Genomic DNA, 15,994 nt, shown 5'->3' on the forward strand with positions numbered 1-15,994 from the left:
ACCCGACGGTGTAAGGAGGCAAAAACAAAGTGCAATAGAGAATGGAAAAAGTACAGAAGGCAGAGAACACACGAAAATAGAGAGATCAGTCGCAGAGCCAGGAATGAGTACGCACAGGTAAGGAGGGAGGCCCAGCGACAGTATGAAAATGACATAGCATCGAGAATCAAGACTGACCCGAAACTGTTGTATAGCCACATCAGGAGGAAGACAACAGTCAAAGACCAGGTGATCAGATTAAGGACAGAAGGTGGAGAACTCACAAGAAATGATCAGGAGGTATGTGAGGAGCTGAACAGGAGATTCAAGGAAGTTTTTACAGTAGAGACAGGAAGGGCTGTGGGAAGACAGAACAGAAGGGAACATCAAGAGGGAATATACCAACAAGTGTTGGATGACATACGAACAACTGAGGAGGAGGTGAAGAAGCTCTTAAGTGACCTTGACACCTCAAAGGCGATGGGACCGGACAACATCTCCCCATGGGTCCTTAGAGAAGGAGCAGAGATGCTGTGTGTGCCTCTAACCACAATCTTCAACACATCCCTTGAAACTGGGCAACTACCTGAGAAATGGAAGACAGCTAATGTAGTCCCCATATTTAAGAAAGGAAACAGAAACGAGGCACTAAACTACAGACCTGTGTCTCTGACATGTATCGTGTGCAAGGTCATGGAGAAGATTATCAGGAGGAGAGTGGTCGAACACCTGGAAAGGAACAAGATTATAAATGAAAACCAGCATGGGTTCATGGAAGGCAAATCTTGTATCACAAACCTCCTGGAGTTTTATGACAAGGTAACAGAAGTAAGACACGAGAGAGAGGGTTGGGTAGATTGCGTTTTCCTAGACTGCAGGAAGGCCTTTGACACAGTTCCCCACAAGAGATTAGTGCAGAAGCTGGAGGATCAGGCACACGTAAAAGGAAGGGCACTGCAATGGATAAGGGAATACCTGACAGGGAGGCAGCAACGAGTCATGGTACGTGAAGAGGTATCACAGTGGGCGCCTGTTACGAGCGGGGTCCCACAGGGGTCAGTTCTAGGACCAGTGCTATTTTTGATATATGTGAACGACATGATGGAAGGAATAGACTCTGAAGTGTCCCTGTTCGCAGATGACGTGAAGCTGATGAGAAGAATTAAATCGGACGAGGATGAGGCAGGACTGCAAAGAGACCTGGAGAGGCTGGACATGTGGTCCAGTAACTGGCTTCTCGAATTCAATCCAGCCAAATGCAAAGTCATGAAGATTGGGGAGGGGCAAAGAAGACCGCAGACAGAGTATAGGCTAGGTGGACAAAGACTACAGACCTCACTCAGGGAGAAAGACCTTGGGGTGACCATAACACCGAGCACATCACCGGAGGCACACATCAACCAAATAACCGCTGCAGCATACGGGCGCCTGGCAAACCTGAGAATAGCGTTCCGATACCTTAATAAGGAATCGTTCAAGACACTGTACACTGTGTATGTTAGGCCCATACTGGAGTATGCAGCACCAGTCTGGAACCCACACCTGGTCAAGCACGTCAAGAAGTTAGAGAAAGTACAAAGGTTTGCAACAAGGCTAGTCCCAGAGCTCAAGGGAATGTCGTACGAGGAAAGGTTAAGGGAAATCGGACTGACGACACTGGAGGACAGAAGGGTCAGGGGAGACATGATAACGACATACAAGATACTGCGGGGAATAGACAAGGTGGACAGAGATAGGATGTTCCAGAGAGGGGACACAGGGACAAGGGGTCACAACTGGAAGCTGAAGACTCAGACGAGTCACAGGGACGTTAGGAAGTATTTCTTCAGTCATAGAGTTGTCAGCAAGTGGAATAGCCTAGCAAGTGAAGTAGTGGAGGCAGGAACCATACATAGTTTTAAGAAGAGGTATGACAAAGCTCAGGAAGCAGAGAGAGAGAGGATCCAGTAGCGATCAGTGAAGAGGCGGGGCCAGGAGCTGAGTCTCGACCCCTGCAACCACAATTAGGTGAGTACAATTAGGTGAGTACACACACACACACACACACACACACACACACAAACGCGGACGGAATAACGAATAAATATGAGGAGTGGCACGAAAGAATCAGCGAGAAATCCCTAGACATCATAGCAGTCACAGAAACGAAACTCGCTGAGACAATAACAGATGCAATCTTCTCACCGGGATATCAGATCCTGAGGAAAGATAGAAGAAGTAGAGGGGGAGGAGGGGTTGCACTGCTCATAAAAAGCCGATGGGGATTTGAGGAAATTTAAGGCATAGACATGATTGGAGAAAGGGACTATATAGTAGGTACAATTCAGTCTGGAGAACATAAAGTAGTCATTGGAGTGATGTATAACCCACCACAGAACTGCAGGAGGCCAAGAGAGGAGTACGAAGAAAACAACAGAGCAATGGTGGACACACTGACTGAGGTGGCAAGAAGAGCTCACTCGAGCAGAGCAAAGTTACTGGTAATGGGCGATTTCAACCACAAGGAGATCGACTGGGAAAACCTGGAGCCACATGGGGGTCCCGAAACATGGAGAGCCAAGATGATGGATGTGGTTCTTGAAAGCCTCTTGCATCAACATGTCATGAGCCAGCAAGACTGGATCTTGTGTTCACCCTGAGAAGTTCAGATATTGAGGACATCAATTACGAGAGGCCCCTTGGAGCTAGCGATCACGTGGTTTTGAGTTTTGATTACATAGTAGAGTTACAAGTAGAGAAGATAACAGGAATTGAATGGGAAAAGCCAAATTATAAAAGGGGGGACTACACAGGTATGAGGAACTTCCTGCAGGAGGTTCAGTGGGACAGAGAACTGGTAGGAAAATCAGTAAACGAGATGATGGAATATGTAGAAACAAAGTGCAGGGAGGCAGAGGAAAGATTTGTTCCCATGGGAAATAGAAATAATAGGAAGACCAAAGCGAGTCCTTGGTTTACCCGAAGGTGTAGGGAGGCAAAAACTAAGTGCACCAGAGAATGGAAAAGGTACAGGAGGCAAAGGACCCAGGAAAATAAGGAGATTAGTAGAAGAGCCAGAAACGAGTATGCACAGATAAGGAGGGAGGCCCAGCGACAGTACGAAAACGACATAGCATCGAAAGTCAAGTCTGACCCGAAACTGCTGTATAGCCACATTAGGAGGAAGACAACAGTCAAAGACCAGGTGATAAGGCTGAGGAAAGAAGGTGGAGAACTCACAAGAAACAATCAAGAGGTATGTGAGGAGCTCAACATGAGATTTAAGTAAGTATTTACAGTGGAGACAGGAAGGCCTCTGGGGGGACAGACCAGATGGGGACACCAGCAAGGAATATACCAACAAGTGTTGGATGACATAAACACAACTGAGAAGGAGGTGAAAAAGCTACTAAGTGACATTGATACCTCAAAGGCAATGGGACCAGAAAACATCTCCACATGGGTCCTTAGAGAGGGATCAGAAATGCTGTGTGTGCCACTAACCACAATCTTCAACATATCCCTGGAAACTGGGCAACTACCTGAGGTACGGTAGACCGCAAATGTAGTGCCCATATTTAAAAAGGAGACAGTAAAGAGGCACTAAACTATAGACCAGTGTCACTGACGTGTATAGTATGCAAAGTTATGGAGAAGATTATCAGGAGGAGAGTGGTGGAGCACCTGGAACAGAACGAGATTATAAACGCCAACCAGTATGGATTCATGGAAGGCAAATCCTGTGTCACAAACCTTCTGGAGTTTTATGATAAAGTAACAGAAGTAAGACATGAGAGAGAGGGCTGGGTTGATTGCATCTTCTTGGACTGCAAGAAGGCCTTTGACACAGTTCCTCACAAGAGATTAGTGCAGAAACTAGAGGATCAGGCACATATAACAGGAAGGGCATTGCAATGGATCAGAGAATACCTGTCAGGGAGGCAACAATGAGTCATGGTACATAATGATGTATCACAGTGGGCACCTGTGACTAGCAGGGTCCCACAAGGGTCGGTCCTAGGACCAGTGCTATTTTTGGTATATGTGAACGACATGACAGAAGGATTAGACTCAGAAGTGTCCCTGTTTGCAGACGATGTGAGGTTAATGAGGATAATTAAATCAGATGAGGATCAGGCAGGACTTCAAAGAGACCTGGACAGACTGGACACCTGATCCAGCAACTAGCTTCTCGAATTTAACCCCTCCAAATGCAAAGTCATGAAGACAGGGGAAGGGCACAGAAGACCACAGACGGAGTATAGGCTAGGTGGCCAAGACTGCAAACCTCGCTCAAGGAGAAAGATCTTGGGGTGAGTATAACACAGAGCATGTCTCCGAAAGCACACATCAACCAGATAACTGCTGCAGCATATGGGCGCCTGGCAAACCTGAGAACAGAGTTCCGATACCTTAGTAAGGAATCGTTCATGACACTGTACACCGTGTACGTCTGGCCCATACTGGAGTATGCAGCACCTGTTTGGAACCCGCACTTGTTCAAGCACGTCAAGAAATTAGAGAAAGTGCAAAGGTTTGCGACAAGGTTAGTTCCAGAGCTAAGGGGAATGTCCTATGAAGTAAGGTTAAGGGAAATCAGCCTGACGACACTGGAGGACAGGAGGGTCAGGGTAGACATGATAACGTCATATAAAATACTGTGCATGATAGACAAGGTGGACAAAGACAGGATGTTCCAGGGAGGGGACACAGAAACAAGAGGTCACAATTGGAAGTTGAAGAGTCAGATGAGTCAAAGGGATGTTAGGAAGCATTTCTTCAGTCATAGAGTTGTTAAGCAGTGGAATAACCTAGAAAGTGACGTAGTGGAGGCGGGAACCATGCATAGCTTTAAGACGTGGTTTGATAAAACTCATGGAGCAGGGAGAGAGAGGACCCAGTAGCAACCGGTGAAGAGGCGGGACTAGGAGCTAAGACTCGACCCTTGCAACCACAAATAGGTGAGTACAAATAGGTGAGTACACACACACACACACACACACACATACGAAGCAAAAAGACAAGGTGAGAAAAAAAGCTATTGAAAGCATCATGAAAACAATAGAAGATGACATGACCCAGCTTGCAAATTTTCTGAGAATAGGGGGGTTTGCAAGAGGAATAATCCGGACAGTCAAAGTGATTTTCAAGGTAGAATCGGCTCGAAAGAGGATCCTGCAGGAAAAAGCAAGACTAAGGGACACGTCGGCATACTGGAGGGTGTATCCTGACTGCAACAGAACATGAGAAGAAAGGCAGAAACTGAAAGAGAGGGTTCAACGACAAAAGGAGGAAAGAGAGGTGAAGATGGAGATGATCAGGAGAACCCAGACTCAGGAGGAAGTTCAAATAAAACCTCCCTTACAACCACCTACAGAAGCCCCCCAACCAGGACAACCCAATGCAACCACACATTGTAACCCAAAACACCCATGCCATACCCAATGCCCCCACCCATCTCATTACAAACTCCACCTTCACAGCAACCACACATAGTTCCTCATCAGGTCTCCCACTTCCCCAACCCCAATGTATCCCCCAGACTAAAGTTTTAGAAAAAAAAGTTGAAGGTTTGGTTTACAAATGCAGATGGAATAACAAATAAATGTGAGGAGTGGCATGAAAGAATCAAGGAGACATCCCCAGACGTAATAGCACACACAAAAACGAAACTCACCAAGATAACAGATGCAGTCTGTCCACTCGAATATCAAATCTTCAGGAAAGACAGAGGGAGCAGAGTGGGAGGAGGAGTTGCACTGCTCATTAAAAAATGGTAGGGATTAGAGGAAAAGGAAGGAATGGATGAAATGGGCGAGAGGGACTACATAGTAGGAACAGTCCAGCCTGAGGGACATAAGGTGGTAATTGTAGTAATGTACAACCTGCCACAGAACTACAGGAGGCCAAGATGGAATACAGCGAGAGCAACAGAACAATGGTAGACACACTAGCCGAGGTGGCCAGAAGAGCTCACATGGGGAGAGCAAAGTTACTAGTTATGGGTGATTTCAATCACAAGGAGACTGGCCGGGAAAAAACTGGAGCCCCATGGGGATCCCAAAACATGGAGAACAAAGATGATGGATGTGATACTGGAAATCCTCATGCATCAACATGTTAGATACACTACCAGAGAGAGAGAGAGAGAGAGAGAGAGAGAGAGAGAGAGAGAGAGAGAGAGAGAGAGAGAGAGAGAGAGAGAGAGAGAGAGAGAGAGAGAGAGATGATCCAACAAGACTGGGCCTAGTACTCACCTTGAGTAGTTCGGACATCGAGGATATCACATATGAAAGGCCCCGTGGATATAGAGATTATGTGGTTCTGTGCTTTGAATACATAGTTGAGCTGCAAGTGGAGAGGGTAGCAGGAATAGGGCGGGAAAACCTAACTACAAAAGGGGGGGCCATACAGGCATGAGGAACTTTCTACAAGACGTTCAGTGGGAGAGAGAATTGGCAGGAAAACCAGTAAAAGAAATGATGGACTATGTAACAACAAAATACAAGGAGGCAGAGGAGAGGTTTGTTCCCAAGGGAAACCGAAATAATGGGAAGACCAGAACGAGTCCTTGGTTCACCCAAAGGTGTAGGGAGGCAAGAACTAAGTGCAGTAGAGAATGGAGAAACTACAGAAGACAAAGGACCCAGAAAAATGAAGAGATTAGCTGATGACCCAGAAACGAATATGCGCAGATAAGAAGGGAGGCTCAGCGACAATACGAAAATGACATCAAAAGACAAGTCTAACCCCAAGCTGTTATATAAACACATCAGGAGGAAAACAATAGTCAAGGACCAGGTAATTAGGCTGAGGAAGGAAGGTGGGGAGTTCACAAGAAACGACCAAGAGGTGTGTGAGGAACTCAACATGAGATTTAAAGAAGTATTCATAGTGGAGACAGGAAGGACTCCAGGAATTCCGAATAGGGAGGTACACCAACAAGTGGTGGATGAAATACGATCAACTGAGGAGGTGAAGAAGCTGCTAAGTGAACTTGATACCTCAAATGTGGTGGGACCACACCGGACAACATCTCTCCATGGGTTCTTAGAAAGGGAGTAGAGATGCTCCCATTGAAACTGGGTATGGAAGATGGCAAATGTAGTCCAAACTTTTAAGAAAGGAGACAGACACGAGACATTAAACTACAGACCTGAGTCACTGACGTGAATAGTATGCAAAGTCATGGAGAAAATCATCAAGAGGAGAGTGGTGGATCACCAGGAAAGACACAGGCTTACAAACCACAACCAGCACGGTTTCAGGGAAGGAAAATCCTACTGAAGAGTTTATGACAAAGTAACAGACGTAAGATACAAGAGAGAGGGGTGGATAGACTGCATTTTCTTGGACTGCAAGAAGGCCTTCGGCACAGTTCCTCGGAAGAGGTTCATGCAAAAGCTAGAGGATCAGGCACACATAACAGGAAAGGCACTGCAATGGATCAGAGAATACCTGACAGGGAGGCAACAATGAGTTATCGTCCTTGATGAGGTGTCAAACTGAGCGCCTGTGACGAGCGGGGTTCCACAGGGGTCAGTCCTAGGACCTGTGCTGTTTTTGGTATATGTAAATGACATAACGGAAGGGATAAACTCAGAAGAGTCCTTGTTTGCAGATGATGCGAAGTTAATGTGAATAATTAAATCGGTCGAGGATCAGGCAGGACATCAAAGAGACCTGGACAGGCTACAATCCTGGTCCAGCAACTGGCTCCTTGAATTTAACCCTGCCAAATGCAAAGGCATGAGGATCGGGGAAGGGCAAAAAAGACAGCAGACACAGTATAGTCTAAGTGGCCAAAGTCTGCAAACCTCACTCAAGGAAAGGGATCTTGGAGTGAGAATAATACCGAGCACATTTCCTGTGGCGCACATCAATCAGATAACTGCTGCAGCATACAGGCGTCTGGCAAACCTGAGAATAGCGTTCCGATACCTCAGTAAGGAATCGTTCATGACTCTACATTATATACGTCAGGCCGATATTGGAGTATGCAGCACCAGTTTGGAATCCACACCTGGTCCAGCACGTCAAAAAAGTGCAATGGTTTGCAACAAGACCAGTCCCATAGCAAAGGGGATTGTCCTACAAAGAAAGGTTAAAGGAAATCGGCCTGACGACACTGGAGGACAGGAGGTTCAGGGGAGACATGATAACGACATATAAATTACTGCACAGAATTGACAGGGTGGACAAAGACAATATGTTCCAGAGATTGGACTCAGATACAAGGGGTCACAATTGGAAGTTGAAGACTCCTATGAGTCAAAGGGATGTTAGGAAGTATTTCCTTAGTCATAGAGATGTCAGGAAGTGGAACAGCCTGGAAAGTGACGTAGTGGAGGCAGGAACTATACATAATTTTAAGACGAATTTTTATAGAGCTCATAGAGCAGGGAGAGAGAGGACCTAGTAGCGATCAGTGAAGAGGCGGGTCCAGGAGTTATGACTCACCCCTGCAACCACAAATAGTTGAGTACATACACAGATATAAACACATACACACACACACACACACACACACACACACACACACACACACACACACACACACACACACACACACACACACACACACACACACACACACACACATTCCCAACGCAACTGAGCAACCTATACTACAACCCACTCACTGTTCCCTCTGCCACCAACCCCCATATCACAAACCTCACCCCAACAGCTGTCCCTTATGGGCATTCTGACCCCACCCCCATCATCACAAACCCCATCTACACCACAGCCCCATATAGGCCCCCACCAAGGCTCTCGCTCCCCCAACCCTAATATTCTTGCATGACCATAATGATAGAAAAGAAACTGAAAGTTTGGTACACAAACGCGGATGGAATAACGAATAAACATGAGGAGTGGAACGAAAGAATCAGTGAAAAATCCCCAGACATCATAGCAGTCACAGAAACAAAACTCGCTGAGACAATAACAGACACAGTCTTCCCAATGGGATATCAGATCCTGAGGAAAGATAGAAGGAGTAGAGGGGGAGGAGGGGTTGCACTGCTCATAAAACACCGATGGGGATTTGAGGAAATGGAAGGCATGGACATGATTGGAGAAAGAGACTACATTGTAGGTACAATTCAGTCCGGAGAACATAAAGTAGTCATTGGAGTGATGTATAACCCACCACAGAACTGCAGGAGGCCAAGAGAGGAGTACGAAGAAAACAACAGGGTGATGGTGGACACACTGGCTGAGGTGGCAAGAAGAGCTCACTCGAGCAGAGAAAAGTTACTGGTAATGGGCGATTTCAACCACAGGGAGATCGACTGGGAAAACCTGGAGCCACATGGGGGTCCCGAAACATGGAGAGCCAAGATGATGGATGTGGTACTTGAAAACCTCATGCATCAACATGTCAGGGACACAACCAGAGAGAGAGGGGAGGATGAGCCAGCAAGACTGGATCTTGTGTTCACCCTGAGCAGTTCAGACATTGAGGACATCACTTACGAGAGGCCCCTTGGAGCTAGCGATCATGTGGTGCTGAGTTTTGATTATATAGTAGAGTTACAAGTGGAGAAGGTAACAGGAACTGAAGGGATCAGGCCAAACTATAAAAGGGGGGACTACACAGGTATGAGAAACTTCCTGCAGGAGGTTCAGTGGGACAGAGAAATGGTAGGAAAATCAGTAAACGAGATGATGGAATATGTGGCAACAAAGTGCAAGGAGGCAGAGGAAAGTTTTGTTCCCAAGGGCAACAGAAATAATAGGAAGACCAAAACGAGTCCTTGGTTTACCCGAAGGTGTAGGGAGGCAAAAACTAAGTGCAACAGAGAATGGAAAAGGTACAGGAGGCATAGGACCCAGGAAAACAAGGAGATTAGTAGAAGAGCCAGAAACGAGTATGCACAGATAAGGAGGGAGGCCCAGCGACAGTATGAAAACGACATAGCATCGAAAGTCAAATCTGACCCGAAACTGCTGTATAGCCACATTAGGAGGAAGACAACAGTCAAGGACCAGGTGATAAGACTGAGGAAAGAAGGTGGAGAACTCACAAGAAACGATCAAGAGGTATGTGAGGAGCTCAACACGAGATTTAAGGAAGTATTTACAGTAGAGTCAGGAAGGACTCTGGGGGGACAGACCAGATGGGGACACCAGCAAGGAATACACCAACAAGTGTTGGACGACATACATACAGATGAGGAGGAGGTGAAGAAACTGCTAAGGGACATCGATACCTCAAAGGCAATAGGACCGGACAACATCTCCCCGTGGGTCCTTAGAGAGGGAGCAGATATGTTGTGCGTGCCACTTACCACAATCTTCAACACGTCCCTGGAAACTGGGCAACTACCTGAGGTATGGAAGACGGCAAATGTAGTTCCCATTTTTAAAAAAGGAGACAGAAAAGAGGCACTAAACTATAGACCTGTGTCATTGACGTGTATAGTATGCAAAATTATGGAGAAGATTATCAGGAGGAGAGTGGTGGAGCACCTGGAACGGAACAAGAGTATAAATGCCAACCAGCACGGATTCATGGAAGGCAAATCCTGTGTCACAAACCTTCTGGAGTTTTATGATAAAATAACAGAAGTAAGACACGAGAGAGAGGGGTGGGTTGATTGCATCTTCTTGGACTGCAAGAAGGCCTTTGACACAGTTCCTCACAAAAGATTAGTGCAGAAGCTAGAGCATCAGGCGCATATAACAGGAAGGGCACTGCAATGGATCAGAGAATACCTGACAGGGAGACAACAACGAGTCATGGTACGTAATGATGTATCACAGTGGGCACCTGTGACGAGCGGGGTCCCACAGGGGTCGGTCCTAGGACCAGTGCTATTTTTGGTATATGTGAACGACATGATGGAAGGGTTAGACCCAGAAGTGTCCCTGTTTGCAGATGATGTGAAGTTAATGAGGAGAATTAAATCTGATGAGGACCAGGCAGGACTTCAAAGAGACCTGGACAGACTGGACACCTGGTCCAGCAAATGGCTTCTCGAATTTAATCCTGCCAAATGCAAAGTCATGAAGATAGGGGAAGGGCACAGAAGACCACAGACCGAGTATAGGCTAGGTGGCCAAAGACTGCAAACCTCACTCAAGGAGAAAGATCTTGGGGTGAGTATAACACCGAGCATGTCTCCGGAAGCACACATCAACCAGATAACTGCTGCAGCATATGGGCGCCTGGCAAACCTGAGAACAGCATTCCGATATCTTAGTAAGGAATCGTTCAAGACACTGTACACCGTGTATGTCAGGCCCATACTGGAGTATGCAGCACCTGTTTGGAACCCGCACTTGATAAAGCAAGTCAAGAAACTAGAGAAAGTACAAAGGTTTGCGACAAGGTTAGTTCCAGAGCTAAGGGGAATGTCCTATGAAGAAAGATTAAGGGAAATCGGCCTGACGACACTGGAGGACAGGAGGGTCAGGGGAGACATGATAACGACATATAAAATACTGCGTGGAATAGACAAGGTGGACAAAGACAGGATGTTCCAGGGAGGGGACACAGAAACAAGAGGCCACAATTGGAAGTTGAAGACACAAATGAGTCAGAGAGATATTAGGAAGTATTTCTTCAGTCATAGAGTTGTAAGACAGTGGAATAGCCTAGAAAATGACGTAGTGGAGGCAGGAACCATACACAGTTTTAAGACAAGGTTTGATATAGCTCATGGAGCGGGGAGAGAGAGGGCCCAGTAGCAACCGGTGAAGAGGCGGGGCCAGGAGCTAAGACTCGACCCCTGCAACCACAAATAGGTGAGTACAAATAGGTGAGTACACATACACACATACGAACAACGGAGGAGGAGGTGCAGAAGCTGCTAAGTGACCTTGATACCTCAAAGGCGATGGGACCAGACATCTCCACGTGGATCCTTAGAGAAGGAGCAGAGACGCTGTGCGTGCCCTTAACCACAATCTTCAATACATCCCTTGAAACTGGGCAACTACCTGAGATATGGAAAACACCAAATGTAGTCCCCATTTTTAAGAAAGGAGACAGAAACGAGGCACTAAACTACAGACCAGTGTCTCTGACAGATGTATAGTATGCAAAGTCATGGAGAAGATTATCAGGAGGAGAGTGGTGGAGCACCTGGATTGGAGCAAGATTATAAATGACACCCAGCATGGATTCATGGAAGGCAAATCCTGTGTCACAAACTTTCTGGAGTTTTGTGACAAGGTAACAGAAGTAAGACACGAGTGGGGTTGGTGGATTGCATTTTCCTAGACTGCAGGAATTCTTTCTACACAGTTCCTCACAAGAGATTAGTGCAGAAGCTGGAGGATCAGGCACGTATAACAAGGAGGGGACTGCAATGGATCAGAGAATAGCTGACAGGGAGGCAACAACGAGTCATGGTACATAAAGAGGTATCACAGAGGGCGCCTCTGACGAGCGGGGTCCCACAGGGGTCAGTTCTAGGACCAGTGCTATTTTTGATATATGTGAATGACATGATGGAAGGGATAGACTCTGAAGTGTCCCAGTTCGCAGATGATGTGAAGTTGATGAGAGGAATTAAATCGGATGAGGATCAGGCAGGACTACAAAGAGACTTGGATAGACTGGACACGTGGTCCAGAAACTAGCTTTTCGAATTCAACCCTGCCAAATGCAAAGTCATGAAGATTGGGAAAGGGCAAAGAAGACCGTAGACAGAGTATAGGCTAGGTGGACAAAGACTGCAAACCTCACTCAAGGAGAAAGATCTTGGGGTGACCATAACTCCGAGTACGTCTCCGGAGGCAAACATCAACCAGATAACTGCTGCAGCATACGGGAGCCTGGTAAACCTGAGAATAACGTTCCGATACTTTAATAAGGAATCGTTCAAGACACTGTACACTGTGTACGTCAGGCCCATACTGGAGTATGCAGCAACCGTTTGGAACCCACACCTGGTCAAGCACGTCAAGAAGCTAAAGAAAGTACAAAGGTTTGCAACAAGGCTAGTTCCAGAGCTCAGGGGATTGTCCTATGATGAAAGGTTGAGGGAAATCGGACTGATGACACTGGAGGACAGAAGGGTCAGGGGAGACATGATAACGATATACAAGATACTGCGTGGAATAGACAAGGTGGACAGAGACAGGATGTTCGAAAGAGGGGACACAGAAACAAGAGGTCACAATTGGAAGCTGAAGACTCAAGCGAGCCACAGGGATGTTAGGAAGTATTTCTTCAGTCATAGAGTCGTCAGGAAGTGGAATAGCCTAGCAAATGACGTAGTGGAGACAGGAACCATACATAGCTTTAAGACGAGGTATGACAAAGCTCAGGAAGCAGAGAGAGAGGCCCTAGTAGCGATCAATGAAGAGGCGGGGGGCCAGGAGTTGAGCTCGACCCCTGCAACCACAATTAGGAGAGTACAATTAGGTGAGTACACACACTCACGCACACACACACACACACACACACACACACACACACACACACACACACACACACATATATATATAAATATATATATATATATATATATATATATATATATATATATATATATATATATATATATATATATATATATATATATATATATATATATATATATATATATATTATTTTTTTATGAACACACTGGCCGATTCCCACCAAGGCAGAGTGGCCCGAAAAAGAAAAACTTTCACCATCATTCACTCCATCACTGTCTTGCCAGAAGAGTGCTATATACTACAGTTTTTAAACTGCAACATTAACACCCCTCCTTCAGAGTGCAGGCACTGTACTTCACATCTCCAGGACTCAAGTCCGGCCTGCCGGTTTCCCTGAATCCCTTCATAAATGTTACTTTGCTCACACTCCAACAGCACGTCAAGTATTAAAAACCATTTGTCTCCATTCACTCCTATCAAACACGCTCACGCATGCCCGCTGGAAGTCCAATCCCCTCGCACACAAAACCTCCTTTACCCCCTCCCTCCAACCTTTTCTAGTCCGACCCCTACCCCGCCTTCCTTTCACTACAGACTGATACACTCTTGCAGTCATTCTGTTTCACTCCATTCTTTCTACATGTCCGAACCACCTCAACAACCCTTCCTCAGCCCTCTGGACAATAGTTTTGGCAATCCCGCACCTCCTCCTAACTTCCAAACTACGAATTCTCTGCATTATATTCACACCACACATTGCCCTCAGACATGACATCTCCACTGCCTCCAGCCTTCTCCTCGCTGCAACATTCATCACCCATGCTTCACACCCATATAAGAGCGTTGGTAAAACTACACTCTCATACATTCCCCTCTTTGCCTCCAAGGACAAAGTTCTTTGTCTCCACAGACTCCTAAGTGCACCGCTCACCCTTTTCCCCTCATCAATTCTATGATTCACCTCATCTTTCACAGACCCATCCGCTGACACGTCCACTCCCAAATATCTGAATACATTCACCTCCTCCATAATCTCTCCCTCCAATCTGATATCCAATCTTTCATCACCTAATCTTTTTATCCTCATAACCTTACTCTTTCCCGTATTCACTTTTAATTTTCTTCTTTTGCATACCCTACCAAATTCATCCACCAACCTCTGCAACTTCTCTTCAGAATCACCCAAGAGCACAGTGTCATCAGCAAAGAGCAACTGTGACAACTCCCACTTTATGTGTGATTCTTTATCTTTTAACTCCACGCCTCTTGCCAAGACCCTCGCATTTACTTTTCTTACAACCCCATCTATAAATATATTAAACAACCACGGTGACATCACACATCCTTGTCTAAGGCCTACTTTTACTGGGAAATAATCTCCCATTTTCCTACATACTCTAACCTGAGCCTCACTATCCTCGTAAAAACTCTTCACTGCTTTCAGTAATCTACCTCCTATACCATACACCTGCAACATCTGCCACATTGCCCCCCTATTCACCCTGTAATACGCCTTTTCCAAATCCATATATATATATATATATATATATATATATATATATATATATATATATATATATATATATATATATATATATATATATATATATATATATGTACACACACACACATTAACGTATGTTCTTCTAACGTGTTACATACCCGTGACTAGTTTCTAGATTTCTACTCTCGAAATTCAATCTGAGGGCAGATGTTTCTTATTGTTTTGTATCCTGTTCGTTAAACTTCATTTGCCTTTTATCTCATTTTGTTGCCTTACTCATCTCTATAATCTTCACAGAGGTGTATTTTGTTATCCACTATTCAAGGGAATTCTCATTCATATTAATTTCATGGAGAAACGCTAGACACGTAGGGGTTATACCACACCCAGGGAAATGGGAGGCAATTAGAATAAATTCGGTTAAATGATGATAGGTTCAGTGCCTCGCATCAATAGACTCTTCGCCGGCATTAAGGCGCCTCCCTCAAGGAATTCAAGAGAAGTGCCTTGATGCTAACGAAGGGCTCGTTATCTAAGGTATTGTAGGTTCCTCTCCACTTAATCAGATCACACTTGATTGCTTTCCATTTCCCAGATGTTTTGATCCTTATGGGCTTGTTTCACCCCAACAGTATATAATTTATCATTCACTTATATTTTAGAACCTTAATCCTCCAGATTTCTCAACCTACCAATACCATAGTGAAGGCCTCCATACATTCCCTGCAGTGTAGCAATGGTGGATGGTGTGGCGAGGGCATCACCATAGGATACACAAGCAGCGTCCATCAGGGAGACAGTAAAACATTCCAGAGCTTCAAAGGGTAAACACCACCATGGATCTTGAATGTAGGAATATCCTGAGAGGAGAAACATGTTACTACTACAATGATGACGTACTCGCACACATAATGTTTAAGCATGTACTCGTCTGGCCAGTAAATGTAGAAAAAGTGGAATTATTCTTGGTCTAACCCATCACAGAGAATACCTTGATGCTGGCAAATGATTTATGGTCTTCAGAGCTAAATTTAGCCTAACCTTCTTTGGATCAAAACTGATTACATCCCATTCCCCAGGGACTGTATGGCCACCTACAAGTTTAGTGGTTTTCCAAAACTATAACAATCGTATAAGCAATCAAATATGTTA

General features: G+C 45.5%; 2 protein-coding genes across 2 annotated transcripts in view; both read right to left on the reverse strand.

Annotated features, from left to right (window-relative positions):
• The window catches only part of LOC128703827 (major facilitator superfamily domain-containing protein 6), a gene marked incomplete at its 3' end in the record, with an annotated part of 347,143 nt that overhangs the window by 204,083 nt on the left and 127,066 nt on the right, over window positions 1-15,994 (reverse strand).
• LOC138855269 (major facilitator superfamily domain-containing protein 6-A-like) overlaps window positions 1-15,994 on the reverse strand; it is a 48,845-nt gene that overhangs the window by 5,082 nt on the left and 27,769 nt on the right. Inside the window, exon 7 of the mRNA XM_070103771.1 lies at window positions 15,535-15,702. Coding sequence (XP_069959872.1) covers window positions 15,535-15,702 — 168 coding nt within the window. The remainder of the gene's footprint in view (window positions 1-15,534; window positions 15,703-15,994) is intronic.

This window comes from Cherax quadricarinatus, chromosome 87 (assembly GCF_038502225.1).
Source record: "Cherax quadricarinatus isolate ZL_2023a chromosome 87, ASM3850222v1, whole genome shotgun sequence".
NCBI classification, from domain to species: Eukaryota; Metazoa; Arthropoda; class Malacostraca; order Decapoda; family Parastacidae; genus Cherax; species Cherax quadricarinatus.